The sequence below is a fragment of the Manis javanica genome, chromosome 6, assembly GCF_040802235.1.
Source record: "Manis javanica isolate MJ-LG chromosome 6, MJ_LKY, whole genome shotgun sequence".
Classification (NCBI taxonomy): Eukaryota; Metazoa; Chordata; class Mammalia; order Pholidota; family Manidae; genus Manis; species Manis javanica.
The window spans coordinates 68967607-68981591 of NC_133161.1; the positions used below are offsets into that span (position 1 = coordinate 68967607).

At 34.6% G+C, this 13985-nt stretch overlaps 1 protein-coding gene across 14 annotated transcripts in view; it reads left to right on the forward strand.

Annotated features, from left to right (window-relative positions):
- Positions 1–13985, forward strand: part of SGCE (sarcoglycan epsilon) — a 64005-nt gene that overhangs the window by 15523 nt on the left and 34497 nt on the right. For 7 of the 14 annotated variants that reach the window (XM_037019867.2, XM_037019870.2, XM_037019868.2 and 4 more), the window contains exons 2-4: positions 404–511; positions 10353–10475; positions 12346–12503. In XM_037019867.2, the coding sequence (XP_036875762.1) occupies positions 404–511; positions 10353–10475; positions 12346–12503 (389 nt within the window). The remainder of the gene's footprint in view (positions 1–403; positions 512–10352; positions 10476–12345; positions 12504–13985) is intronic. The other 7 variants (XM_037019872.2, XM_017662388.3, XM_017662386.3 and 4 more) reach the window with 2 other exon arrangements.

The window sequence follows — 13985 nt, forward strand, 5'->3', positions numbered from 1 at the left end:
AATTTCTTCCCCCCTCAGTGTTTTTGTAGTACTTAGGTGCTTTCTATGATTGTGTGTGTATGTGTAATTTTATAAATCTATATACACACAATTATATGTATATACAATATATATACTATACATATATATATATATACACATAATATTATGTATTACATATTTCTGTACATGAATTATCAATCCCTATAGATTGTAAGCTCGTTGCGGGGCAGGTATTGTGTCTTCTTTACCTTGTATCCCCATATATTCTGTGTACTGACATGCAGCAAATATTTATTGAATGGAATTAAGCAGCTAGCTGGGCTGGAAGGAATCTGAATCCAGTTAATAGTAGGTGATTTGTAGTAGTCATTTTAATTTAACATTAATTTCATTTTTTGTGCATTTGTTTTATTCTGAAAAGCTTTTTTATTAAGCTGTGCTGATGGCATAAATGGAACAGTTAACTGGAAGACCAAACAGGCCAGCAATTTTATTATCAGCAGAAAAATGACTCCTGGGAAGAAAGATGGTGAGTTTAGGTTGTAAATCTAAATCCCTTTTGGGGAGTCAATTAAATGTCTGCTTCCAATATTCCTTTTGCTTTTTCACTCATGTGTGAATTTTTTTGGTAAGTCAGTCTGAAAAAAATCAAGTTTTGTTTTTCTAATCTCCTAAAAACTTCTGATCCTCCGTGTTCTTAATCCATTATTTTTCAAGTTTTTTTTTCCTTTGCTATAGTTTTGCAATTTTTTTTTAACTAAAAATATTCTTGTTTTTAACCTGTTGCTACCCCTTACTTGGTCATTGGCTTGCCACTTACAAAAACTCTCGCGGTGTGGTTATTGTAACAATTTATAATGTTGAAAAGAAGTACACTTAACCTAAGATATTTAAAATTAAACACCGTTTATATAACCTTACAAAAATGGTCATAAATATTTGGCTAATTGTAGGTGACTTTTTGAATTATTATTATTTTTTGCCAAACCAAATTGATATGTTTTGCTTTTGCTATTAAATAATTAGATGACACTTGTTTTCTGTTGGAAAGATGATCTGCCCCTTGAATGATTGCTTGTTCATGCAAAATTTTCCTTCCTTATCTATAAATGTGTCCGTTAGCAATATGGCAGGACCTTTGAAATAATGCATTTCATCAGGGAGATTTCATTAGGGAGAAAAAAAAGGGGCAGGACTTACTTACTCACGAAAAAATTAGCTGTTTTCAAAATATCAATTATCATCATGACCCTTCACCTAATACTTCTTCATTATTTGTCTTGACAGTCCCTCTTACTTCTGCCCCAACAACCATCGCATGAACACACACACACACACACACAATTTGGGGCATAGATGGTCATGAGCAGTAGCAGAATTGTAGCTTGGTTTCCATAACTCTGCGGAAACTGAAGTGTCTATAAAATAACAATTTAGAAATATTTTTAAAAGAACAGTAATTTTATGAAATAAAATGGCCTAATGCCAGATAAAGCCTCCTGAATACCTTGTAGGAGTAATTCCTGGCTTACCACATATTCTTCATATATCCCTGAAGTTGGGGGTCATTAACTTCTTCTAACTACACCAAATTATTCCTATGTCCAAATCTATTTTACAGTAGGACAGAGGCTCCCAATATCTTTTTTTCCCAAAGGCCCTTTTCAGGGCCAAACAACTACTCTCCCAACATGCTTTGTACTCTGCTGTCTTTTGAAGCAAACCCACAAACACCTATGCGTTTTCTGAAATTTCATTGCTAATATCTGTAAGAAAATAATGGAGTTTCATAACACTAAGTTCCCCTGAAAAGATCACAAACATTTGTTTTGAAAAGCACTAGATACACTATTCTAAGACCTAAGCCCATTGTCCAGTAGTCCTTTCCCCACACTTAGATATTCTCAAGGGATTCTCCCTGCTTCCTTGAAGGAAATCCCTCTGACTACCCTTACCTGGCTGGTTCCTTTATCAGGCTGCCAGCCTTCAGCTTTTTTGGCAAACCCATTCTTCCTGTTCTCTGATCTCTCCAGCTGTGGGCCCTGGACGGTCATTTGCAGTGGACTTCTGTCCCATCATATCCCAGGGTCTTGGGACCTGCTTTGATTCCAGGTCCCCACATGAGATCACCAAAGACTCTTCCTCTCCACTTCACACTATTTTGCACTAAAATACAGTCATCCTTTCCCCTTTCTTCAGCTTCTTCTCTTTGACTTTTATCCTTCGAACTTCTATCCTCTTTGACCATGTCCCTCCATTTCCTGTTGCTTTGCCAAAAAAGTACTCTCTAACCAGCTGGAAACCCTGCTGAGTCACCTACTCTGGTGCTGTACTTAATGAAAGATGCTATTTGAAGACCTTTACATATAGCATTTTCAAGAATCTCCAAGAGATGCTTGTCTCTTCCTATTTCAAACTCATGCTCAACATACCTCAAACTGATTTTTCTCCTTAGAACCTGAGCAGTAAGTGCAGTTCTCACAATAGAAATGACCAATAGTCTTGAATTGACTGAGGTAACCAGCTCAGGTTACCACATTCTCCTATTCACTCAGTTTCTCTTGAACTCATCCTTTACCTTCTTCTCCCTTCCTGGTCTCCTTGTACAGTTTAAATCCTACCATTTATAGTTCTGTATTATCAAAATGTCTTACACAGAGACTAATACGTTTCATCAGTTGTATGAGGAGAATCGTTTCAAGTAGCTTTTCTAGCAAGGCCATTTTAAATGCTATCTCAGATATCAAATGTTCTTTTGGGATGTTCTTGACCATGAATCCCAGTCATCTCTTTGTGACAATTTCAAACAAGAGCACAAAAGATTATAAGAGCATTTAAAGAGCATTTATGTTGTGAAATAAGTTTAGCAATTGAATTTTTTTGTGTGACTTTCTTTTTTAAATAATGTTCTAGTTCTTACTTTAGCAGTGGGATGCTCTTGACCATGAATCCCAGTCATCTCTTTGTGCCAATTTCGTGAGAGAGCACAAAAGATTGTAAGATCATTAATGTTGTGAAGTAAGTTTAGCAATTGTATTTTTTTGTGACTTGCTTTTGAATAATATTCCAACTCTTAACTTTTACAATAGGATGGTACCTCTTCTGTAAATAAGATTTAGAAGAATTTGGAATGTCTCAGACCAACACATTTGATGTCATTCTACTTGGAGACACATGAAGTCATTACGAAAATCATAAAATCATTGGATTCTTTTCTCTTTTTCCTGGGGTGGGGGTAGAGAAACTTAAAATTTACCCTTGGAATAATTTGAATATAAACAAAATAAGGCTTCACTTTACTCACTTATATACTTAAATAAAAATCTGCAAAATTCTCCTTACTTACTTAGGACAACTTACTTCCTAAAATGGTTTAGCCTTAGTTTTACAAATGTGGGCAAGTTGGGGTTCCTATGGCCAGGATCCTCACTGAACTTAAACCACCTGATGATGTAACTGGCCTGCTGCTAGGCTACCGCTTCCACACCTTTAGCCAATAAGCTATTATTGCACTATATAGAGAGCTTGGCCCAGTGCTCCAGGTGGAGGCAGAGATGCTAGTGCTTGACCTAATGCTGGGAGAGCAAGCTGGGTAATAAACCCTTTCACCCCAAAGAACGTTTTGCTGTCAGTTTCTTTGGTCACATTGAATCCATAGTGAACTTGCCTGGGGCTGAAACCCATTGGCAAGACGACAGATAAACTTGGGTTTTTTTTCCTTAAAAAACAGAGTCAAAATGATCATGTCCTCATTTCCTAATTATTCTCAATGTAAATGTTAAACACGAATTTACAGGAGAGCAAATGCATGCCAATTCTGATTGGTAGTATTTATCAGGAATCCTGGGTTTAGAATGCTGAGGTCATATCCAAGTAGGAATTAATGCTATGATCTGTCTAAATAGTGAAAGATATTTGTCAGGATGCTGGTGACATCTAAAGTCCTTTTCAATTGCAGTGGTCTGTAGGTCTGAGTATATTGATCACTAATAAATAATGGTTCACAACCACTTTTTAACTGACATCTTAAAAAAAAGCCCAACAAAACAAACACATGTGATCATTGTATGGAAAATTGAGATTCTTAACTCCAATTTATAAAAGAATTCATCAAGTGGTATCTATTGGGGGAAAAAAAAGATCTCACAAAGAAACCCTTCTCCATTTTGTAGAAAAAGACACAAGTAGTGGTTTCTCTTCTACCTCATGCAAAGAAAAGTGCCCACATCACTTAGAGGAATGTAAGTTAATGCCTTCCATGTGATGAACTTACAGCCTAGGCACGAACTCTCTGAGACTGAAGGAAAGGCATGAGCTGACCATGCTAAATGAATGGCCTCTAGTGCTTTGATGTTGCATAAAGTCAAAGGTGAAGGGGCAGACTGCTGAGAAAAGCTTTTGATTCCAAGCCAAGATTTATAAAGCTGGATTGATGAAACATTAGGTAAATCTTAGGAAAAACAAAACAAAACAGGTTGGGTACCTGGTTAGAAACTGGTGGCTTTCAAAATACTGTTCTACAACAATTATCTGGATTAGTAATTAAAGTTCAATTTTACTATAGAAATAATATATTAAAAAATAAATTAGGAAGGAAACCATAAATATATTAGGCTCTGAAAACCCTGAAATGAGTTCTCTTGATGCTGATAGCAAGTGGGATTCATCTCCTATTAATTGTCCTGATTAATTGGTAGCAGCTTCTTGGAGAGCCATGTATTCAATAAAGACCTGTTAGCTGTGAAACTGTAAAATATAAGTTTTATTTTACCTGTCAATACTTAACGATTTTTAGTTATCATCAGGGATAATAATTTAGTGAAATAGGTTTAGCAATTGTATATTTTGTGTAACTTTCTTCTTAAATAATATGCCAGTTCTTATCTTTAACGGGATGGTGTCTCTTCTGTAAATAGCATTTTGAGGAATTAAAATATCTGGGTGCTTAGGCCAAAGTTTATTTTAAAAGCTATACAAGAGAAGTGGCTACTCAGTACTATCTTTACTTCCTAAACATATTTTAAAATCTTCATCGTTCTTATCCTCAGATATTTTTTCCCAGATGATACTGCTATTACAGCAATACTAAGAAGAGTTGGGAAGTATGTCCTATCTTGTTTAAGTAATTTGCACTCAGTTAAATCACCTTGGTCATGCTTCCCAATGGATAGCTTAGAATTCTCTTATCATTAGAGGCAAATTTACCAAATTGAAATGCTTTAGAAATAGACTTTAATATCTTGTTAATAAATTACTTATTAATTATAGTGTGTTATAATAGTCTTAGGTTGATTTAGCTGTTGTTAGAGGTAGTAGATCTTGTAATCAATAGATCTCTTTGTTTAAATTATGCAGTGTATCTCCCATATGTCAAATATGTAAGAAATTATTTTATACAACACAGTAAATCCATTCATTTCGATTTGACAGTTTTTGTTTATATAACATATGGGTTGAATTAAGACTTTCCATAGTACACTTACTTATTTTTTAATTCATTTAATACATGGAATTTATGCTGCCATCTCCTCAAGTAATGGCTATATCCCAATTATAGGAAGATCATCTATTCAGAAGTATACTGCATCAACTAAGAACCAGGAAATATGCCACAAAAGGGTCTTTGGGTAACCAAAGTAGATGCTACAAATGCAGGTTCCTGTGTTTTACCTCTAGCTGAGCCCTGAGAGCAAGGACAATACATATTTGTTCTCCCTTTAACATGCAATCCCACCTCATTTGGTAGTCTAGTTTCTAAACCTGCAGTGGATTAATAACAGCAAATTAGAAGGGACAGAGAAGCTGCTATGGGAAACATACTGTTAGCGATGAGAAATGACAGCTGACTACTTCTCTACAGAGAAGAAAACAGAAAATCTATAAAACACACAACATTAAAAAGCATTAACAGACTGGGACCAGCTAGTGTTAGTGTGATCAGTAAATGACAAAGCAACCAAACAGAAGGGCATCACTGTATAATAGAGTAAAATGCAATAATCGATGTGCTAGATGATGATCTTATACTATTGTGAAAAAGGATCGACTGCTGGCTACTTTATAGAAAACTCAGCTCTCTGAAATGATTCCTTCCTTGGGGTTCCTGGTAAACTGAGATTTTACTATATTCTCCTAAACCTTAAAAATTAGAAAATGATCATGTAAGTAATTAATTTGCTAATAAAGCATCTACGAGAGATACATGTAAGAGGTACATAACAAAGGTCATCTGGATGTGACAATACTTTACGACTTCCTTAAAGATTTCAGAGGAAAGATGTCTTTAAGACTTAAATCTAGCGAGGCCTTGAAGAGTCTCACACTCAGCTAGGTTATCTTTATAGCCATGCACTTGTCCTTGGTGATGCAGAGAAAGACTTGTAAATGTTCTCTGAACTTTTCCATAGAGAAGAGACTTCATATGTGCCTGTGCATATGTATATATCATTAAGAATAATCATTGTAATAATTGTGAAGTTATATGCTGTAGATTCATTAGCAATGCACCACCATAATCCTTTCAAAATTTAATGTTTACTAAATACATCCAAATTTGCTTTTGTTTTTAAGTAATTGCAAATAAGCACACAAATGCACACCCTGGTATTTTCATCATGATGCTGCCTCCGTAGGGAGAAAATTTCAAATGGACTGTTAATAAAGAAGACAGAATGTTACTAGCTAGCATGAGGTCCTACTTTATTGCTACCACCATCACTGTCTGTTACTTGGTTCTTGGCTCTCTGCTGTCACATAATACACATTGTCAGGATGGTCTGTAGTTACTATATCTGTTGACTAAAATATACAGAGAACAATTTTTTGAAAAGATTTTGGAGCCTGATAATAGGGGCATTGAAGTTACATTTAGATAGGGTGAAATAATTACTGTGGCCACCTGCCTGTATACCCTTTTGCCTTTCTTAAATCAGGTATGTATTTTTTTCCTAAAGCAAAACAAAAACTCTGTTACTTGTAACTACCTGTCTTCAGTTTTCTAATTTTTGCAAATCTAGCTATACTTGCTGGTTTGAAGATGATGTCTTTGACCCCACCCCCACCCCAATCAGATTTGCAGGGATTTAGCCACCTGGGTTCTAATTTCATTTGTATCCAGTGGCATGTGTTTCCTGTGGTAATGGATTTGCAGCCCTAGAGGACTGCAAAGTTATTCGATACACAGAGAGGCCAGTCCCTGTGACCTCCGCAAGATCAGCATGGTACTACAAACATGTATATTTCAGAGATTATTAGATTTGAGGACAGTGTTTAAATTTTATTTTTATGATGTGCTTTTAAGGAAAACAATATGCTTCAAGTTCACTCTTAGGGAGCACTACCTAGACTTATGGTGAAATGCAACATGTGTCAATTTAGTAACAACCTTTGTTCGTGATGTGCAGACCCTATCAGCATTGTTTACACAGCTCAAGTTTGGAACAAGAGGCTATAACTTCCAGTTCTCTGTGTAACTTGTTGTTTTCAAAAGGAAGCTAGGTGTAAATACTGCCCAAATAGTCTGTGTCCCAGGGCTCTTAACGAATGGAAAGGTAAAGGTGAAATAGTTCTCTAAAATGTTGTGTCTATGCCCATAATTTAAACTGATGCTGCAGAAAGGAAGTATTATTTCACAAACAAAACATACTGGCTTAGTCCTTTTCCATTTCTAGGTGATGAACATGTCATACATCTGTATCATGCTTTTCTCAAAGAGAATGGCCTGCTATACTTAAAGTGAAGCAGGCTTGTTCTGTGCAGTTGCCACGGTAACTGACCAGCAAGTACGCAGTTGAGCAGATTGTAGAAAGGCAATTGAGTACGCACAAATAAAGAGATGGGCATGCCATCTCCAAACCCCGGAGGGCCATGGTTTATTGTGGTTTGGCTCTGTAGATCACAGAAATGTTGTTTTATGAAAGCAGAAACTGAGATGTTCTGGATTAGTCCTTGAGGTGATAGGCAGTGGCAGGTCTCCTTGTATGGTTCCACTTAAGGCATAGCCAAGGGCTATGTAGAAAATAGAATCATTTCAATATTATTTAATAGGAACAACATTTCTTTTTGCTTGATAAGCCAGCTTTTACCACCTACTGGCAGTAAAAACTAAGATCGGTTAGTAGTTTGTAGTGTAAATAGAGGATGTTGTAACCCATAAACTGCTATACCCATGTGAGAGTTAATTTAAGTTACAAAACTGAAATTTAAATTGAGTATTGTATACATTTAGCCCACAAACATGAGGTCTGGGTTTCCCTTTACAGGGCTTTATATTCAAATGTATTCATCCATTCAATAGGCTTTGATAAAATTCCTCAGCTGTGCCACATGCCTTCCAGGTGCCAAGAAAATGACAAAGGTAAATGAAATGCAGTGCTGGACATCAAGGTGTTTTTAATCTTTAGAAGGAATAAATTAGATAAGCACTGAAGAAATTCCTTCACATTATTCAAAATATTCCTATGCTTTGGTTACAGGAGCATGACCTAGAATTTAAATACCTTTACATGTGAAGTAGGATAAATTCTAAGCAGGAATTCATAATTATCCATATGTTGACCCTTCTTCCCAGTTTTTTGCCTCTTACCTAATATACCCCAGGACCTAGAATCACTGACTTAATTCCCTTCCTTGAAAGGACCTGTAGTATCCTATGATTGTGTCTTGCACATTTTGACCACTAATATTCCTGAATTCCCCATTTCTGAGTTTAATCTTGGTAGTACTTTAAGAGCCATATGGAATTGCACTTCCTATATAAATCTTTGCAGATCTTTTCAGCCTTCATTGTTCATCACCATGTGTCCAGGTATTGGCCAGAGCACTTTATACCTCTGGGACCATACCTATTTCAGTAGGCATTGGTCTCTCGAACCAAATGGTGAGCTCGTGAAAGGCAGGGACTTAGTCTCCTTCATCTCCATATTCTTCACAGCACCTGGCAGTCAGGGCACGTTGTGGAATCCAACTGGTAAAAAATCTCAAATTCTCATCCTTACAATTTTCTGTGATTCATTCATTCTCATTTTTTGGAATGGGATCATTTCCACAGGTGAGTAAATTGTTCTTGGGTAGAAGTTGGGTACTCTAAATGTACAATACAAAACAAATCAGGAAAAATTGAGTCTTTCTACATACCTATTTTAAACCTAACTTGCAGCTTCCTTCCCTCTCCTATAAAACCTTTGAAATTGTCTTTAGTCATAAAGCTATGGATACATGAAGCTACAAGCCAAATATTTTAGTTTAATTCCACATTTTTGGTAACCATCCACAAAGCCGCAGGGACAAGTTTTCACGGGTAAAGAAACATTTTGTCGGAGTTCCTATTTTTATATTGAAAAATTTACTGTCGGTGATCTTGCTATCCAGGGCTTTTAGTCAGTTATGAGCCTAGAGAGAGCAGCCTTGGGGTTCTTAAGGTTAATTACTACATTTACAAATCCATCAGCGCTAAGAGAAAGAACAGGCCTGATAGGGTTTATCTGTTTAATAATTGCAGCCTCTAGCCAATCAGGAAGATAGAAAACCAAAAGAGACTGTAGAGGTGACAAGGGTAATGGAGGTAATGTGTTGGTGGAGATGATAACAAGGAAAAACAATAGGTGGAAACTAATCAAACCAATTTGGCCATTTTAATGTACTCATATCATATATCTTGTGTAACCAGTAAATCATGAAATCTGTTGATTTCACCTAAAGAAATTATTTGCACTGAATTTTATTATGTAATTCTTACTGCTCATTTAGCAGGGAGCGTAAGAGAATAGATTATATTCTGTGAATTATTAAATGTCAAGATCAGGTAAAATGGAATAAATTGTGTCTAGGAAAAACAAGAGGAATAATACTCATAGAAAAAGTATTCAGTGCAGTTTTGGAAGTATATACAAAAGTCACCTTACATATATCAATGGTATTATATAGTCTGATGTGCTTTTTCTAGCAAACAGTTAACACAGTATAGACTCTTACCATTTAAAAATCACTCATTATATTTTACTTTGAAAAAAGGAAAAAGAAAAAAACTGTAGTTGATCAGTTTCTCATGATGTATTTTGTTGGTGATATTTTCAATAAAATGAAATTGTTAACCAGATATTATGGATGTCTTCATTATCTAATTAAAAATATTAAATGTGCCAGATTTTGTGTATATAGTATTTGAAGTCTCTAAACACACCAAACTGAAATAGTTGTTCCATGTTTTGTTCTAAAATCCCTTCCCTTTAAAACAAATTTCCTAACAATATCTTGCATGTTGCTTCACTCCCAGAAAATTCTACATAGTGAAACTCTTCTTTACAGTGTAAGTGAATCATCAAAAGCGTATCTCATTATTCATCCTTCTCTTATGTTTCCTCTGTTTTCAGTGTACACTGTTTTCTCAAAGGTGCGTTCTGATTGGGATGTGTACCCATCTGCGGGTGTCCTCTTTGTTCATGTTTTGGAAAGAGAGTGTTTTAAGGGGGAATTTCCACCTTACCCCAAACCTGGTATGTTCTTGGTGAGAAAAAAAGTGGTTAATTTACTTAATGTTTCTTTTTGTTCAATGTGCATAATCTATATGAAATATCAAATATTATTAACATATGAAATGGTCTGGATATATGATAAATTGGTTGTTGGATATTTCCCATTTTAAGATTAAAAATTTAATTATAGAAGGAGAGAATTCATTTTCAAATTCTAGAGAAAGTGTATTTCTGGTTTCTCAGTCCTGAGTTTTGTGCTTCTGACAAATGATCTAACTATATTCACATAAAAATAATTATAGCTGTACAGTTATGATTTTCCATATTAAGACTTAGATTCTTACATAGTATATTGATTTTTGGAAAATGTGCATTTGTTGTAGAAGAAAATAAAATATGATTTTAAGAGTTCCCAAAAAAGCTTTTATATGAGATAATTTTATATAATTTCATAATAATAAAATGGAGATTACTTTTTCTTTCAAAGTAATACAAAGTCTTATTTAATTCACTATTGGTTTAAATTATGTTATGTTGGATTGTCACAAGTGCCGTCAAATTAATGAAGATACAGAAAGAATAGCAAGAGAAAATATATTGTTATTACAACTCTTATTTTAGTAACAAATAAAAATGAATCATCTGAAAAGTGTAAGATTAGATTTAATATAAATATTATTTTTGTAGATTATATGATGAATAACATACCTGAAAACACTCATAAAATATAGTTAACCATGTTCTCACCAGCATTCAAGAAAAGGTAGTCTTTTCATCAATTACTATATTATTATTTTTTATTGAAGTATCATTGATATACAATCTTTTGTTGGTTTCAAGTATATAACACATTGGCTCAACAGTTATCCATGTTATTAAATCCTTACCCCCTCTAGTGCGGTTACTACACATAGAAAGATGTTAATGGAATCATTGACTATATTCTCCATGCTGTACTACTGTCCCCATGACCAGCGTATATTGTGATTGTGAATTAGTGTGTCCGTCTATCCCCCTCACCCTTCCTCCTTGCCTGCCTCAACCTCTGTCCTTTAAAAAATGTTTTCTTATAGGGCGTTTTGTGTTTGCAAAACTATATAAGTACACCTTTTGACAGCAGCTCTAACATTTGAGAAGAAAACATGTAGTTAAAAGCATAGCTTCCTGAGTTAGGCAAGATTAAATTCTAGTCTTACCACTTAATATGACTGGGAAGAAGTTGCTTAACATGAAATTACACATTCCGTCAATAAAATTAGGGCTAATAATAGTACTACTTGTATAGGTATGTTTGAAATCAGATGAAATAGTGCCTGTAGAGATCACACAACAGGCCCAGACACATATTAATAAATGTTGCTATTATTATTGTTTGTTACGAATAAATGTCATCAATACAGTTCTTTTGGATTTGGAACATCTTTTTCATCTTATCCTCTCATGTTTTAAAATTACATTAGTTTTGGTTTGATGATACTTTTATGATTTTGAGATATCCCTTAAGATTAGTTTGATGGTATCCAGCATTTAATGAAAGAAAGGCTTCTTAAGACAATAATACATCAACATGATTAGGGTTTTTTTTCTAAAAGATAGTTTTCTCATTGTTAGAACTTTCCATTCCTATGTGATCCCAGAAGAGAAGAAAAGAAAGTTTCCAAGAACATTGTATGACTCTGCTTTCTTTGTTGCATCAGATTTCTGGACAAACTAAACCACTAAAAGGGTTTTTTCTACATGAGGCTTTACTCTAAATTCTGAGATGAATTTTTTTTTTTTTGGTGTGTATTTCTATAAGTGTAAGAAAAAAGTTGTAGACAAATATTTTGATTGAAACTGCCAAAGTAACATGTATGAAAATAACTGTCTTAATTCTGTGTTTCTTATCTAGGTGAGATCAGTAATGATCCCATAACATTTAATACAAATTTAATGGGTTATCCAGACCGACCTGGATGGCTTCGATATATCCAAAGGACACCATATAGTGATGGAGTCCTATATGGGTCTCCAACAGCTGAAAATGTGGGGAAACCAACAATTATTGAGGTAATTTACTTAGAGCAAATTATATTTTCTTTTGTAATCTGAGTTTTAAATGTTGAAATTAAATTACATGGCAGTGGTTTTCAGCATTTTATGCATGGAAACACACTAGAAAATATTTGGAAATGTATCATTCCATTCTGTTCATCTACAGAGTTTTTTTTCCAGCTTTTACATATATATAAAAGCTTATGTGTATATATATATATATATATGGAAGCTAAATTAATGAAAAACAGTTAAGACATTTAAAAGAAATAGATTACTATAATATGAATTCTACTTAAGAAAATAATACAAACTCAAAACACTTATTTGCTCCATATTTTAATTTCAAATTTCATATTCATTGAAATACAGTCATTAAGCAGACATTTTACGAACCCTGCAATGTGCTAACACTACAATAGATGATAGTGATAGAAAGGTGAGTAACAGGTGAGTCCTGCCATGTCTTACAGTCCAGGGCATGAAGCACTAGCATGGAAATCTGTATTTAGCCAAACTGATAGAACATTAAAAATAAGAGGGTGCTGTTTCATGCAGAGTTGTAAGAGGGTAAACAGGAATTCAGAAGGAAGGTTGTCATAGGTAGAAGAAACAGCCCATCAAAATGTTGGCACTATAAACAAAGCCACATGGTCTCTTAGAACTACAGGTGTGACTAGAGGGCTAGCTGCACCCCAAAGGGCAAATGATGGGAATAGAGGTGTTAGTGTTGGTAGGGGCAGATTTTGTTTCTTTATTAGGGAACAGATCTTTGAGGGCTCTGTAAGCCATGCTGATATGTTTGGCCTTTATTGCAGAAGTGATGGTGATGTTAAAATTCAACAGATTTTTATCAGTACCTACCATTAAACTGAGAAGATACTAGAAATTAAAATAATAAAAACAATGTCATTGAACCTTTAATGAGAATTAATGCATTTAAAAAATATATGGATATAAAAAAACTGGAAGTGCTTCCCTGTTTACAAAATCCAGCAAATTCAGAATTATAATGGCAGTAAATGTTAGGAATGTCCTACTATCGTGTTAAGCCTTGATGCCTCCAGGATCTTAGATTCTAATTTAACTGTTCAATTGCGTAAGAATTACTGGCAGTGACCAGGGCAGCAGTGCAGGAACTGCTGCTGGACTTGCCAGGAGATGTAGGTCCTCAGTGGCATGTTTTCTACCTACTACACACTCTGAGGGGATTACATGCTTTGAGCCTTTCTCAAAGTTTTAATCAGACGTGGACTGTGAATATGAGTTTGCATGTTGGCCAAGAGAAGAAAGCATTTCTTTATTTGAATATGACTTTTCAATGATTTCTCTATATATTTGCTTCCTTAAGGCAATGGAGATATAAGATAGAAATACATGTAGATATAAGAAAGTTACTTTGAGCTATTGTCAAACTAATTTTTAAAAATATTTAGCAAAATTGTAAAAGAAATATATAAATGTAATTCACCACATTACTAGATTAAAGGCAAAAAC